The 13,431-nt window shown below is 46.2% G+C and overlaps 1 protein-coding gene across 3 annotated transcripts in view; it reads right to left on the bottom strand.

Moving 5' to 3' along the window:
* Window positions 1-10,567, bottom strand: part of PAK6 (p21 (RAC1) activated kinase 6) — a 103,667-nt gene extending 93,100 nt beyond the window's left edge. The window contains exons 1-3 of one of the 3 annotated variants that reach the window (XM_029598513.1): window positions 10,276-10,567; window positions 3,103-3,192; window positions 1,827-1,904 (exon numbers count right to left, since the gene is read on the bottom strand). In XM_029598513.1, the coding sequence (XP_029454373.1) occupies window positions 1,827-1,904; window positions 3,103-3,108 (84 nt within the window). In that variant the 5' untranslated portion in view covers window positions 3,109-3,192; window positions 10,276-10,567. Of the gene's footprint in view, window positions 1-1,826; window positions 1,905-3,102; window positions 3,193-5,656; window positions 5,791-8,739; window positions 8,955-10,275 lie in introns of those variants that run through there. The other 2 variants (XM_029598514.1, XM_029598512.1) reach the window with 2 other exon arrangements.
* Between the last annotated feature and the right edge of the window lie 2,864 nt (window positions 10,568-13,431).

Below are 13,431 nucleotides of genomic sequence, written 5' to 3'. Positions count from 1 at the left end.
CTAGAACAAGTAGCAAATATGGTACACGAAGTACTTTGAAAGGAGAAACTTTCATTGCTATAAAGGGCCTGTTACATCACTATAATAAATTTTTTATCTCTTCATCTTTCTCCAAGGTTCGCTGCAGCAACAGATACATCCTGTCAGATTAAATTGGCCTGAACTGTACAAGGGGCCAGAGCACCAAAGCAAAGCAGATCGGAAGGCATTGCAAGGTTACATAACCAAGCTTTGTATTCAGACCCCAGCATTTGCACACAGGTCCATACGTCTGCAGTTACACTGGTAGGAATTGGAGCAGTGCACGTTTACACGAACATCGGGATATATGTTGGACCACAATGGGTTCTTGGATGAAGCACAGTAGCGTTGATATTTTGCCCTGTTATAGTGCAGTATGAGAAAAAAAAAAAAAAGCAGTGGCGTGTTATCTAAAAAAGAATTAGATTCCAAAAGAACAGATGCCAACCAGGAACACAGTGAGGTGATAGGAAAGAAGCTCATCTTGGCACACAATACAATGTTACTTCAGGCAGGATCATAGACCATAAGACAGGTATACTAAGTACTTTTCCAATAGACACCACATGGAACATTTATTTATTTTAATATTCTGCTTTTTGCACTTTAAAGTGGATTACATTCAGGTACTGTAGGTATTTCCCTATCCCATAAGAACATGCCATACTGGGTCAGACCAAGGGTCCATCAAGCCCAGCATCCTGTTTCCAACAGTGGCCAATCCAGGCCATAAGAACCTGGCAAGTACCCAAAAATTAAGTCTATTCCATGTTACCGTTGCTAGTAATAGCAGTGGCTATTTTCTATGTCAACTTAATTAATAGCAGGTAATGGACTTCTCCTCCAAGAACTTATCCAATCCTTTTTTAAACACAGCTATACTAACTACATCCTCTGGTAACAAATTCCCTGGAGGGTTTATAATCTAAGTTTGTATCTAAGGCAATGGAAAGTAAAGTGACTTGCCCAAGGTCACAAGGAATAACAGCAGGACTTGAACCCTAGTCTCCTGGTTTATAGCCTGTGCCTCTAACCACTAGGCTACTACTCATCTGCCATGACCTATATGTGTGGATCATCCATACTTGATTAAATGTTATACAGCATAAGACTGGGAGTAAATACTAGGTTGCCGCCGGGTTTACAGGGATTGACGTTCATGCAAAGTCAGTGTGATGATACACCACTGGTGTCCGTGCTTGCATACAGGGAAGCGTGTAGCTGAGCACGCCCTATCTAGTGTATCATTCAGGTGGGGCTTAGAGCCACGCTCTATACGGATTCAGAGCACTACTGGACAATTGTGTTGTAGCGGAAGTGATATATACGGGCAGAAAAGTTATTGAGGCTTACTGATTGCGTTCCCTGAAACTTCAACTCTGCAAAGCAACTCGTAGCAAAAATCTGATCAAGGAAACTAAGGCAACACCAGCTGCCAGGGCAGGTCCATTGTCTGCTCTGTGCATTTTATACCCAGAAACTCTTCTTCAGAAATCGCTTTCTCCCTTGTCATTCTGAATTATAATATCTTAATTAAGTGGTCTTGGTGATTCAAGTATCTTAGCAGCAGCATTTTCTCAGGTGAAGTGGTGAGGTTGAACATAAAAATAAAGGCATCCCCCTTCCTTTCCCCGCCTTTCCCTCCCTGGGCATTCAAACTCAAAGCTGTAATTGGCTGCTTTAAATTTCCAACCTCCCCAAGGAGAGTCAGGAGCAAGCACTACTCCAAGCAAGATCTGGTTTAACAATTGTTCCCTTTGGCCCCATATTCCCAAGCCGCCCTGCTCTGCCTGCTGCTGCCTTACCTTCACAAGATGCTGCTTTCCAGTCTCAGGTGACTGCGGTTTCTGCTTCTCGGTGTCTGTGCGCAGGCTGCTGCTTGTCTAAGAAGAGGGAAACATGCAAGGTGACGTCCATGCCTTCAGGCAGAAACCTCAGCAATTTCCACACACAGCTTTTTAAGGCAGACCCTCCATCTCTGCCTCCCCAAAGATACACTGTAGATGTGCACACAGTCTGCTGCTGGATGCTCATCCTTCTCTGCCTCACTCCTGGAGGCTGTTACTTCTCTATCCCACATGCACACTGCTATCATTGCAGGCTTCTGCCTCTTCACTGCAACCTTTTGCACCCCTATCATGTTCGCACTCCCTCGGATCATCACTGCCTCCTTGGCACCCTCCCACCATGTCAACACTTCCACCCACCGCACAAAGACTTCTCAGCTGTGCGCTGCTGCTGCTGCTCCCTGAAAACCTGGGAAGGCCTCAGCATGCCGCCTTCTCACCTCCACTGTGTAAACAAATGTGCATCCTCCCCCTACCATCACTTCACTGCTATTGTCTGCATACACCATTTCTCCTTCTATTGCTTCCTTTTCCCTATCACTACTACTGATTAACACTTCTATAGCGCTACTGGTCCTAGGCAGCGTTGTACAAAAAAAAACATATAAGAGACCGTTCACACTTGGAGTGCACAATCTAATCAAGACAAGCATGCAGGGCGACAGGGACTTTGGAAATTTGGTTAAATGGTGTAAGTGGGACAATCAAGGGTTAAGATTTAAAAGCAGCCTCAGAAAGGTGGGTTTATAAATGAGATTTAAACAAGGTGAAAGGGAGCGTGACGCACCAGTTCAGGAAGTCTATTCCAAGCACACCATGCAGCCAGGTGGAAAGCACAGAGTAAGGAATTAGTAGAGGAGAAGGAGATATATATATAAGCGACTTGCCTGATGAGCAGAGAGCATGAGGAGGGGTGCAGAGAGAGATAACAGATGAAAAGTAATGAAGAGCTGCAGAGTGAAGACTCCTATAGGTAAGAGAAGCTTGACCTGTATGTGGAAATGGATAGGGAGTCAATGAAGTCACTTGAGAAGAGGGGTTATGTGGGTGCAGCAACTTTGGTGTAAGATAGAGTAAGTCATGCAGCTGAATTCTGGATGGATTGTAATGGAGAGAGATGGCTCTCTGGGAGACCTGTGAGGAGCAGGTTGCAATAGTCTAAATGGCAGTGATAGATTTAGGCATCCCTAGGCACTGTTAGTGCTGTTGTCCCCCCCTGTCACCACCACCCTACCTCCATCCCCTTCCACCGAGGTTGGACATCAGGGAGCAGAAGGTCTAAGGCACAGTTCCCTAGTTTCCTGTGCCAACTCAGAAGCAGATCCTGTGGCAAAAAAAAAAGTAAAAAAAAAAACTCTGAAGCAAATTGGCAAACATTTCTATCTTTCATATTACATTATAAAAATGAAGTCGTTTTACACTATAAACATTAGTATAATTTATTTTATTTTTATTGAGTGAAGAAAAGTGATTTCAGGTATCAGTATAGGGAAGAGACATCAGGGATGGGGAGAGAAAGGGAGGAGGAACAGGAATGGGGTAACGTGAAAGGGGGTGAGAAGGAAAGAGGACTAAGGATGAGGAGGACTCTCAAGAAGAGTATCTGGAATGAGGAAGAGGAGGGAGAGAGAGAGAGAGGTTCTTGGATTGAGGAAGAGAAGAAGGGAGTGATGAAGTAGGAGGGGTTTGGTAGAGGACTCCAGGATCTGGGGAGAAGGGAGAGAGATAGGAAGCAAGGGAGGTTCCAGGATCTGAGGGATAGAATCCAAGATCAAGGGAGGAAGGATATGAATTCCTACCCAATATGACACACATACACACACTTGGCACCAGTCTCTTCTCTCTCAAACACACACAAACACTGCCCCTTACCCTTGTTCCCCATTCTCTCACACACAGAGACATACACACACACCCCCCTCAGCTGTTACCCCTGTCATCCCCCAGTCTCTCTTGCCACCCTCCAATGATCTCTACTTAGCCTCTCCATCTCTCCCCAAAATGATCTCCCTTTGCTCTGTCTGCTACAGGCTTTCCTGTTCCCTGCATGCTGCCTGGAAGGGAAGAATTGAATCAGGATACAGAGGGGTGTTCTCTGCTGAGTGACATTCAGCACAACTGAAAGGCAACAAATGTTCAGCTAACCTGATTCCCCTAGAGATGCGATTCGGCTGAATCTTTTGGTTCGGCCTTCGTTATCGGTTCGCCACAGGAAATTTCATTTCCCACGGTTTGGCCCAATTTTCTTTTGGCTGTCCTGAACCGAAGAAAAACCCAAATTGCCCCAACCCTTCAGATTTAATTAATTACAACCCCCACCCTCCCGACGCCCCCAAAATGTACCAAAAGTCCCTGGTGGTCCAGCGGGGGTCCCGGGAGCGATCTCACGCTCTCAGGCCAACGGCTGCCAGTAAACAAAATAGTGCCGGTGTCCCTTTGTCCTTACCATGTGACAGGGGCTATCGGTGCCATTGGCCGGCCTCTGTCACATGGTAGGAGCAATGGATGGCCGGTGTCATCTTAAAAAATGGCGCGGGCCATCCATTGCTCCTACCATGTGACAGGGGCTGACCAATGGCACCGATAGCCCCTGTCACATGGTAAGGGCAAAGGGCCATCGGTGCCATTTTGATTAGTGGCAGCTGATGGCCCGAGAGGGGGAGATCACTCCCGGGATCCCGCTGGACCACCAGAGACTTTCTGTAAGTCTTGGGGGGGGGGGGGGGGGTGTCGGGCAAGTCTTGGGGGGTTGCAATTAATTACATTTGAAGGGTTGAGTGGGGTTTTGTTTTGTTTTTTTAATTTGCCCTTTCTCCCCCCCAAAAAACACTAAGAAAACCGCACAAAATTTAGTGGGTTTTCCTATCATTTTGTCAGCCTCCCGAAATGCGATGAAATAGGAAATATCGTCTATATTTCCTATTTCGTCGTAAACGAATGCACATCCCTAGATTCCCCTCCCCCTCCCCCCATTTCTGCTGCTCTAGGCACAGGCTAGTGTGCCTATTGACAAAGCCATGCCTGCTAAGCAAGAGGTGATGAGAGAAAGGATAAGGATTCTGGTAGTGCGTTTAGAAAGAAGGCACCGATTTTGGTAATATCTCTCTCTTCTACCTCCTGCCACTCTGCAAACACTACCTCTTCCTACTACTGCTGCCTCTTCCCTGATACTCTCTGCACACATCACCTCTTCTTTCTACTGCCGCTGCCTCATCCCTGCCACTCTCTGCATGTGCCACCTCATCCTTCTACTGCAGCCACCTTCCTGTCTCTCTGCACCCCCACCTTTCCCTTCTACTACTGCCTCCTCTCTGCCACTCTCTGCACACATCTCCTCTCCCTTTTACTGCTGCCTCATTCCTCCACTCTCTGCATACGTTACCTCTCCCTTCTACTGCAGCCGCCTTCCTGCCACTCTCTCCACACACCACCTCACCCCTCTACTGCTGTCTCATCCCTCCACTCTCTACACACATAAACTCTTCCTTCTACAGCCCCTGCCTTTTGCCACTCTCTGCGCACATACACCAGTAGCGTCAGTGATTTATATGAATCAACCCAAACAAAACCTTCCCCCAAAAAGCAATATTTATGAATGTATAAATGTATCTTTAAAAAAAAAAAAGGCAAGACCATCATATTCCCCAGGCTTAATGCTGCATTGTTTACTGCAATGTCTTTGCACTGCCTGAATATCAAATATAATCATCAGTCTATGCCTCCTTCCCACCTTTTTTTTTTGTGGTTTTTAGAGAAATTTAGTAAAAAATAAAGTGAAAAAAACCAACCTTATCTTAAATAGCTGTAACAAGCGCTCTTCTGGTTATCATTATCTGTTCACCAGATGGGAAGAGACCAAAACCAACGCGATCCACGTTTTGGAAGTCCCACGCTTCCTACCTCAGGGAAAATTCTGTTACTCCCCTGAAGTTGAATGGAGCACTATTCAGATGTTGGAAGGTATTCCCTTAAACATACTCCTCTCCAGGTCTTAATGCCAATAACATCCTCCTTTCATGCTGGCATTTTGCTCCTTCAGTTAACATGTTAATTGTGCACCAAGGTAAATGTCCTTGGCATCCTGCCTAAGATGATGAAAAACAGCTTATTTTTTTGCTACCTTTAACTGAATAAACTTCTGAGTTAATGAGTAATATCTAACTTGTTACTTTATTTTGAGCTAGTAATCTCTAGTAAATTGCAGTTCAGAAAATATGCTTTAAAGGCCTACGTATTAAAGCCCCCCAAACACAAATGTTTATTGCTTTAGGAATGCGCCTCTCTTGTAAGTGTCTAATAAACAGTCCTTCACCTTTATGGCAATCTTAAACACAAGGTACAAATGGCTTCTGCCAGAGGTCCTTTACTGGGTCAGTGGTGACCCAGCGGGAGGTATTTTTTTTTCCCCATCGGGTCGGTTTACCATAGACTTTTAAACACATCAGGGGGAGGGTGGAAGATAACGGTGCAGATCTAGGGCGCACAGCCTGCACACAAGCACTCTCCGAAGCCTGCTTGTTTAACCACAGCTGCAAAAGAAAAGTACTTGTTGACAGTGCAATTACATAAATTATACATCAGAAGACATAAAAAAAAATGATATGGAAAGTAGCGCAATCAAGGTGTGCATTTTGTGCGGCTCGCTCTTCTGCCTTGGTGTCTGTCTGCACACATGCACACCTCCGGCATGCTGCTGGTCTCCTCCCAGGAAGCCTTGCTGACACATGCTCGAGAAATGTCACCTTGGTGTGTGATGACTGCCTGATGAAAGGCAATAGGAAAGGTTGCTGCCTCTGTCTGAAATGCAGAGATTATTTTGAAAAGACATAGTGTCAGAAGCCAGGACCCATTCCATACCTTTAGAAAATACGCCTTTTCCTATCCAGTTTTTCAGGTCGGCTGTTGGCACTAACAGCAGCGAATGAGGATTCTCTAACCCTTGAGGCTTCTCATAGGCAGGACACAGGGACATGTTCACTTCTTCCTGCGCTGGCTTAATGTAGCCAAGCTCGCCTGTGGCTCCTGAATGGCACTGGCTCTTTTGAATTTATAAAACAGAACAAAACTGTACCAGAACTCACGTTTTAGGTCAGAATATAAGGACATCTGAATATGGTTCCTTGAGCCTTGGGTCAGTGCTAAAATTGCTAATGGGTGACAAAGGTGATCTGTAGTTTCTCCCAGAAAATCACCTCGTAAACCAAGGGTATTTGCCTTAAAGGTTACGTTTCTGTTATAATTTTATTTTATTTTTTTGCAAATGGCTTATTAAACTTCAAGGAGTTAAGAATATTTTCTATGATTCTGTACAACTGGAGACTTTTTTTTGCAAAATACAGTTGTGCTACCCCTTTCACTTCTGGATAAGACTTAAAATATATGTGGTCTCTGATTTTCCTATATATTTTTCTAGTATTAGTTCTCTCTGCACCTATTAGTGGACTAAGTATTGGTCAATGTATGGGCTATTGCTATTGCATTCGTAATTTTTCTTTTGGATGGTCTCCTATGTTGATATGAGTTCTGGGGACAAGATGTCTTGATTTTTACAATTTGAAAAATGAATAAAGAAATAATTATATAAAATGATCCCTTGCCGTCCTAGAATGCAATCAGACTGGATCAGCATGAGCCAAAAATATTACGGAAAGATCAGCTAGCAAATAAAACAAAATCATTACGATCCTCTTCATTTATAAAACTTCTATTTAATTTCTAAGTAATTACTATTTAGTCTTCTTAAAACCTCCAGTCCCCGTCATTATACACCGGGGAAGTATAGCGGGGATCTGCCAGGCAGCTCCTTAGGACACCTCAATACAGGCACACCACTGATAAAAAGCAAAAGAAGAACACAGCCTCAGCAAGTAAAGAGTGAACTCGGGGAGAAGCATTTTTTAAAACTAAAGACGGTGGTTACAATTTAAAAAAAATGAATAAATGCAAAATAAAATAATTCTGGTGAAAGGAGAATTAAGAAGAAGACCACAAGAGGCAGCAACGGCGCTAAGAATGGGGCACCCTGAAAAAGAGCTAGTGCTGCTGGCAGCAGGTTTCAGCTGCTGTTTCTATATTTTCCCGAGGGGTGGAAGCACGACTTGTTATTTTTAGGAGATCGAAATACCACGATCTTTTTCGCAGAAAACTTTTAACACATTAAACCGAGTAAGTCTGCTAAGGAATTGATTCTTCTTCAACCTTGACGAAGCTCCAGTACTGAAAACCAGAAGTCCTGTGCCTCTGCCGCTAAATGACCGCTTGATGAGAGCTGCTGACACCTCGAGGAGAAATCGAGAAGCACCGAGTATTTATTTAGACAGCTGGACTAAGATTTCACGTGTTTGTTCTCATCTGCTTTCATTATTTCATACCACGAATACCAAAACAAGATCTTCCATCATTTGAATTCATCTGCTGCTGTTGCTGTCCTTAACATGAACCAAGTGGCGTCTCCAGACTTGTACAAGCAGAGGATTACGGACGGCTTCAGGTAAGCAAAAACAGGCAGGCAACAGGAGCAAAGGAATTTACAGGTAGAAATATATTCTCCATACAAAGATGCTCTTGCTAACAATGAACAAACAAAGAAGGAGACTATATCTAAAATACAAATCGTACTGTTAGCACTGGCAAGCTGGGGTGTTCGTAGCCTAAGAAGCGTTGTATTTGGTTTTGGTTTTTTCTGAGGGTACTACAGAGACGTTTCCTTCCACCAGTCCTAGCCCTGCAGTCTCCCTTAATGCTCACTCTATGACCACAGCTAAACCAGGCAAAATTCAGCAAAAGAGGCGCAGTGAAGCCTCATTCCCAACCCCACTGCCATTAACAGCCCCCGGTCATAGCATAAACCCCGGTAAGTAAGCACCAGTACCTGCCACCTCGTCTCCAGGCCATACCGAGCTTCACACCCGTATCAGACACTCCTCCTCCAGTACAAACAAATCATTACACGGTATCAGTCACCCCTCCTCCAGTACATACAGCGCATTACACCCTTATCAGCCACCTCCAATACATACAAATCATTGCATGGTAACCGCTCCCCCTCCTTTAGTCCATACAGACCGAGTATTTCACCCGTATCAGACACCCCCCTCATCCAGTCCATACAGAGTATTTCACCCATATCAGCCACCTCTCCTCTAATTCATACAAATCATTACATGGTATCAGCTACTCCTCCTTTAGTCCCTACAGCGTATTACACCCATCTGCCACCCCTCCTCCAGTCCATAGAGTATTACAACCGTATCGGACACTCCTCCTTTAGCTCATACATAGTATTACACCCGTATCGGACACCCCTCCTTTAGTCCATACAGAGCATTACATTCGTATCGACACCCCTCCTCCAGTCTATACAGAGTAGTACACCCGTATCGGACACCCCTTCTCCAGTACATAGAGTTTTACCCACAGTCTATACAGAGCATTACACCCGTATCGGACACTCCTCCTCCAGTCCATACAGAGTATTTACGCCCGTATCGGACACCCCTCCTCCAGTCCATACACCCGTATCGGACACCCCTCCTCCAGTCCATACAGAGTATTACAATCATATCGGACACTCCTCCTCCAGTCCATACAGAATATTACACCGTATCGAACACCCCTCCTCCAGTACATAGAGTTTTACCCCAGTCTATACAGAGCATTACACTCGTATCGAAACCCCTCCTCCAGTCTATACAGAGTATTACACCCGTATCGGACACCCCTCCTCCAGTCCATACAGAGTATTACACCCGTATCGAACACCCCTCCTCCAGTACATAGAGTTTTACTCCCAGTCTATACAGAGTATTACACCCGTATCGGACACCCCTCCTCCAGTACATAGAGTTTTACCCCCAGTCTATACAGAACATTACACTCGTATCGGACACCCCTCCTCCAGTACATATAGTTTTACCCCCAGTCTATACAGAGCATTACACTCGTATCGGACACCCCTCCTCCAGTACGTAGAGTTTTATCCCCAGTCTATACAGAGCATTACACTCGTAGAGTATTACACCCGTATCGGACACCCCTCCTCCAGTCCTTACAGAGAATTACAGCCATATCGGACACCCCTCCTCCAGTCCATACAGAGTATTACACTCGTATCGAAACCCCTCCTCCAGTCTATACAGCGTATTACACCCGTATCGGACACCCCTCCTCCAGTACATAGAGTTTTACCCCCAGTCTATACAGCGTATTTCACCCGTATCGGACACCCCTCCTCCAGTACATAGAGTTTTACCCCCAGTCTATATAGAGTATTACACCCGTATCGGTCACCCCTCCTCCAGTCCATACAGAGCATTACCGCGGCGCAGACTCCCTCCCCCGTTCCCCAGTCCACCGTCCCGCGGGAGGGAAGGAAGGAAGGAGCCGGAAGGCTCGGGCTGGCTTTTACCTGCGGGCGCCCCCTCTGACCTCAGGCGCATCTCCCCGGGACCATCCGGAGCACGGGAGGCGCCCCCAGACCCCCGAGGGGGGGGGGGGGGAAGTCAGACAGAGGCGGGCGGAGGAGCGCTTCCAGCGGCCACCCCGGCCTTACCGCTCACTCTTAGTCTTCCCCTCACCTGCTTTTCATTTATTCTTATTATTTTAGGACAGAAGGGAGGGGGGGGGGGGGGAAAGCCCCGTTAAAATGAAAGTGATCCAAGCTGTCCTTTTTAGCGCCGACTGACTCAAATGTTGCCTGGCAATGCTCGGATCGTGCTGAGTTGCCATGGGGAGCGCGATGACGTCATTAGCAGGGAAGAAGCGCTGTCACTTCGCAGGGAAGGCAGGACAGGAATAGCAGCGTCGCTTGTCCCTTTTTTTTTTTATTCCAAATTTTGCGTTTCCTCATCCACGCTCCATAAATTTGAACCGCTGGCGCTGGCTGGCTCTTTTGTCTTTTTTTTTTTTTCTTTCTTTCCTTCCTCTGAAGAACGGAGATCCACGCAACCGCCCGCTCCTCGCACCTGGATCTGATGTGATTCTCCTCCTGGGATCTGAACGATCTGGGAGGATCGGGTGCACGGCCCCCTCCTTGTCCCCAGCTCTGGGCCTAGGTGGCCCAGGGAAGGGTCATTCAGGTCACCCCGGGAGGGACACCTGACGTGTTCCCTAGTAAAAGGTAGTACTGTCTCTTTAACTAGTCGCACCCAGAAAGTAGGCCAGTGAACGTCGAACATGGGGAGACTCCCAGCCTCAGCTGGAACTGGGTTGGTCCCCACTGGTATGGACTGCAATTATAATGCAAATTTAAATCTTACTTGTGTCATACAAATGGTGCTTATTGCAGCAGAGTAATAAATATTAAAATAGAAACAGAACTGATCCATCCTGTTATAAAATGCATGCTCTGGTTCCACCCAATTTCAGTAAAGGGGGGGGGGGGGGTCTGTTTCGAGCCTGAAAATCGAGGTGACTGTGATTCAGCCTGAATGACTTTCCTTCAGTTGTTAACTTCTATCACTGCCCCACTAAGGGGCTGATGCAATAAAAGCAGGTAGAAAACAGGTACTCGCATTGAGCACCCGTTTCCTAATGCGCACCCATGCACCGCTCCTGACCACCCCATATATTAATGAGATGCTGTGCTAAAAAGGACGCTCTACGCATACATTTTGCCTCCCTAGCACATCTTTGGAAATGGGTTCCCAGGAGCCATGGCTTTGGGGGTTAGGAAAACAGATGCTCACTTTCCAAGCCTCCATTTTCCTAACCCACACACAGCCACAGGTTAGGAAAGCAGATGCTGGCAAATTTGAGTGTCCTTTTCCCTAATGTGACCCCCGTCAAGACTTTTTTTTTTCATGATGCTACTATTGTAGTTCCTCCTATTTAGTATCACAACGATATTAAGTTAGAGGAAACACAGAAAAGCAGTATTGTTTGCTGTTTTGTTGAGGCTTGGGGAGCAGTCAGACTTAACGCCAGTGGTGGGGCTGGCCTTAATTTTTTGGGTCAAAACATGCACGTGGGATGCATGGTAATTTTTTGCATTGGGGGTACTAGCTAATAGCCTCATCTACATGGAATTTACATGTGATGAGCGCTGGTTTGGATGTGCTAAATCCATTGTTGAATCGGGAGTTATTCTGACGCATCCAAAACGAGCGCCCAACTGCACATCAAACTGTGCGCGAGGCTGAGCACGCTATATTGCATGGGCCTGTAAATCAGAGGGGCAATAATAGTTCTCTGCTACACACTCTGAGAAGGTTGTGGAGTGCACACATAAAACTGAGTTCAGATATCACTGTTGTGCCCAGCAAGGATATAAATCCAAGCGTATCTTTCAATTATGCCCAGATTTAGGCATGCCTGGGCAACATAGGCAATTGCCTGGGGCACCAATTTTAAAGGCTACAAATATCCAACCCAAAAAGCAGGAGCCTGCTCCAATAGTCCACTTCAAAGATGCACTGGTGTGGCACTCTGGGACTTGAGGGGGATAGGGGGGGGGACACATCCACCTCTTTCCAGTCTCAATGGTCTCCTATCTCCCACTATCCAACCCTGCCTCTGGATATCAAACTCTTAAATTCAACCCTGCTTTCAATATATTGTTGATATACATTATGTTCTGCCTGGTCAACGCATGGGATAGAGCTGTTCATTTCATTCCAAGCCAAATGTTGAATTAGGCTACTACATAGGATTGCCAACGGTCCAGTTTTAGAGCAGACAGCCAGGTTTTCAGAAGTGCTGACCGGACAGACACTGAAAATCCGTTTTTTGCAGGAGGATCCTCTTTCCCACTGCTTCCAGGTTACAGGGAAAGACAGAGCCAGAGCTATGCTGTGGCCCCCACGCTCTTGCCTCCTTTCCTGTGTTGGGATGGGATGGGATGGGGAGAGGAGAGGAGGCGGGCCACAGCACAGCCCTCAGCGCCCAGTGGGTGCACAGATCTCTGCAGCCATGCCCTCTGTATCCCTTCCTCACTGACAGGCAATTCAGTAAGAAGAGTGGGAGAACATGCACTCCATGTTGAGCGGCCACTCTCCCAACATGCAGCCAGCCACCTCTCCTGGACACCCAATCCTGTATTTAAGTGAGGGGGTCACGCTAAAAGGAGGCGCTAGGATGATTATGCGGGCCTAGCATCTCCTTGGCCCAGGAGAGGTGGCTCAGGCAGCGGGTTCAGACAACCGACACTCAATTTTACCAGCCTTGGTTTTCCAAAATGCATTGTCAGCCATCAGTTAGGAAAATGGACACTGTTAAAATTGAGCATCCATTCTCCAAACCAGATGACACTTTTTTTTTTTTAAACATTTTTGGTTCCTCTGCCTTAAGAACAGTAGGATATTAAGGGGGAAGGTGTACAGAAAAACTTTTCTACTTTTCTGTACACTTTTTTGGGCTGCTCATAAATTAACGCCTGCCCTCAGGCAGGCCTTAATTTCTGACCGTAAAATGGACGGATTGGCTGCACCTTTTACTTTCAGTATCACAGGTACCTAACTAATAGCCTCATCAACATGCATTTGCATGTGATGAGCGCTATTGGGTTCCAGGGGGGTTGGCTGCGTATTTGAGACTCGCTAAACCCCTTACAGTATAAGGGGGTAAC

Source organism: Rhinatrema bivittatum, chromosome 4 (assembly GCF_901001135.1).
Source record: "Rhinatrema bivittatum chromosome 4, aRhiBiv1.1, whole genome shotgun sequence".
Taxonomy (NCBI): Eukaryota; Metazoa; Chordata; class Amphibia; order Gymnophiona; family Rhinatrematidae; genus Rhinatrema; species Rhinatrema bivittatum.
The sequence above is the reverse complement of the archived record's forward strand: the minus strand, read 5'-3'. Positions and strand labels throughout refer to the sequence as shown.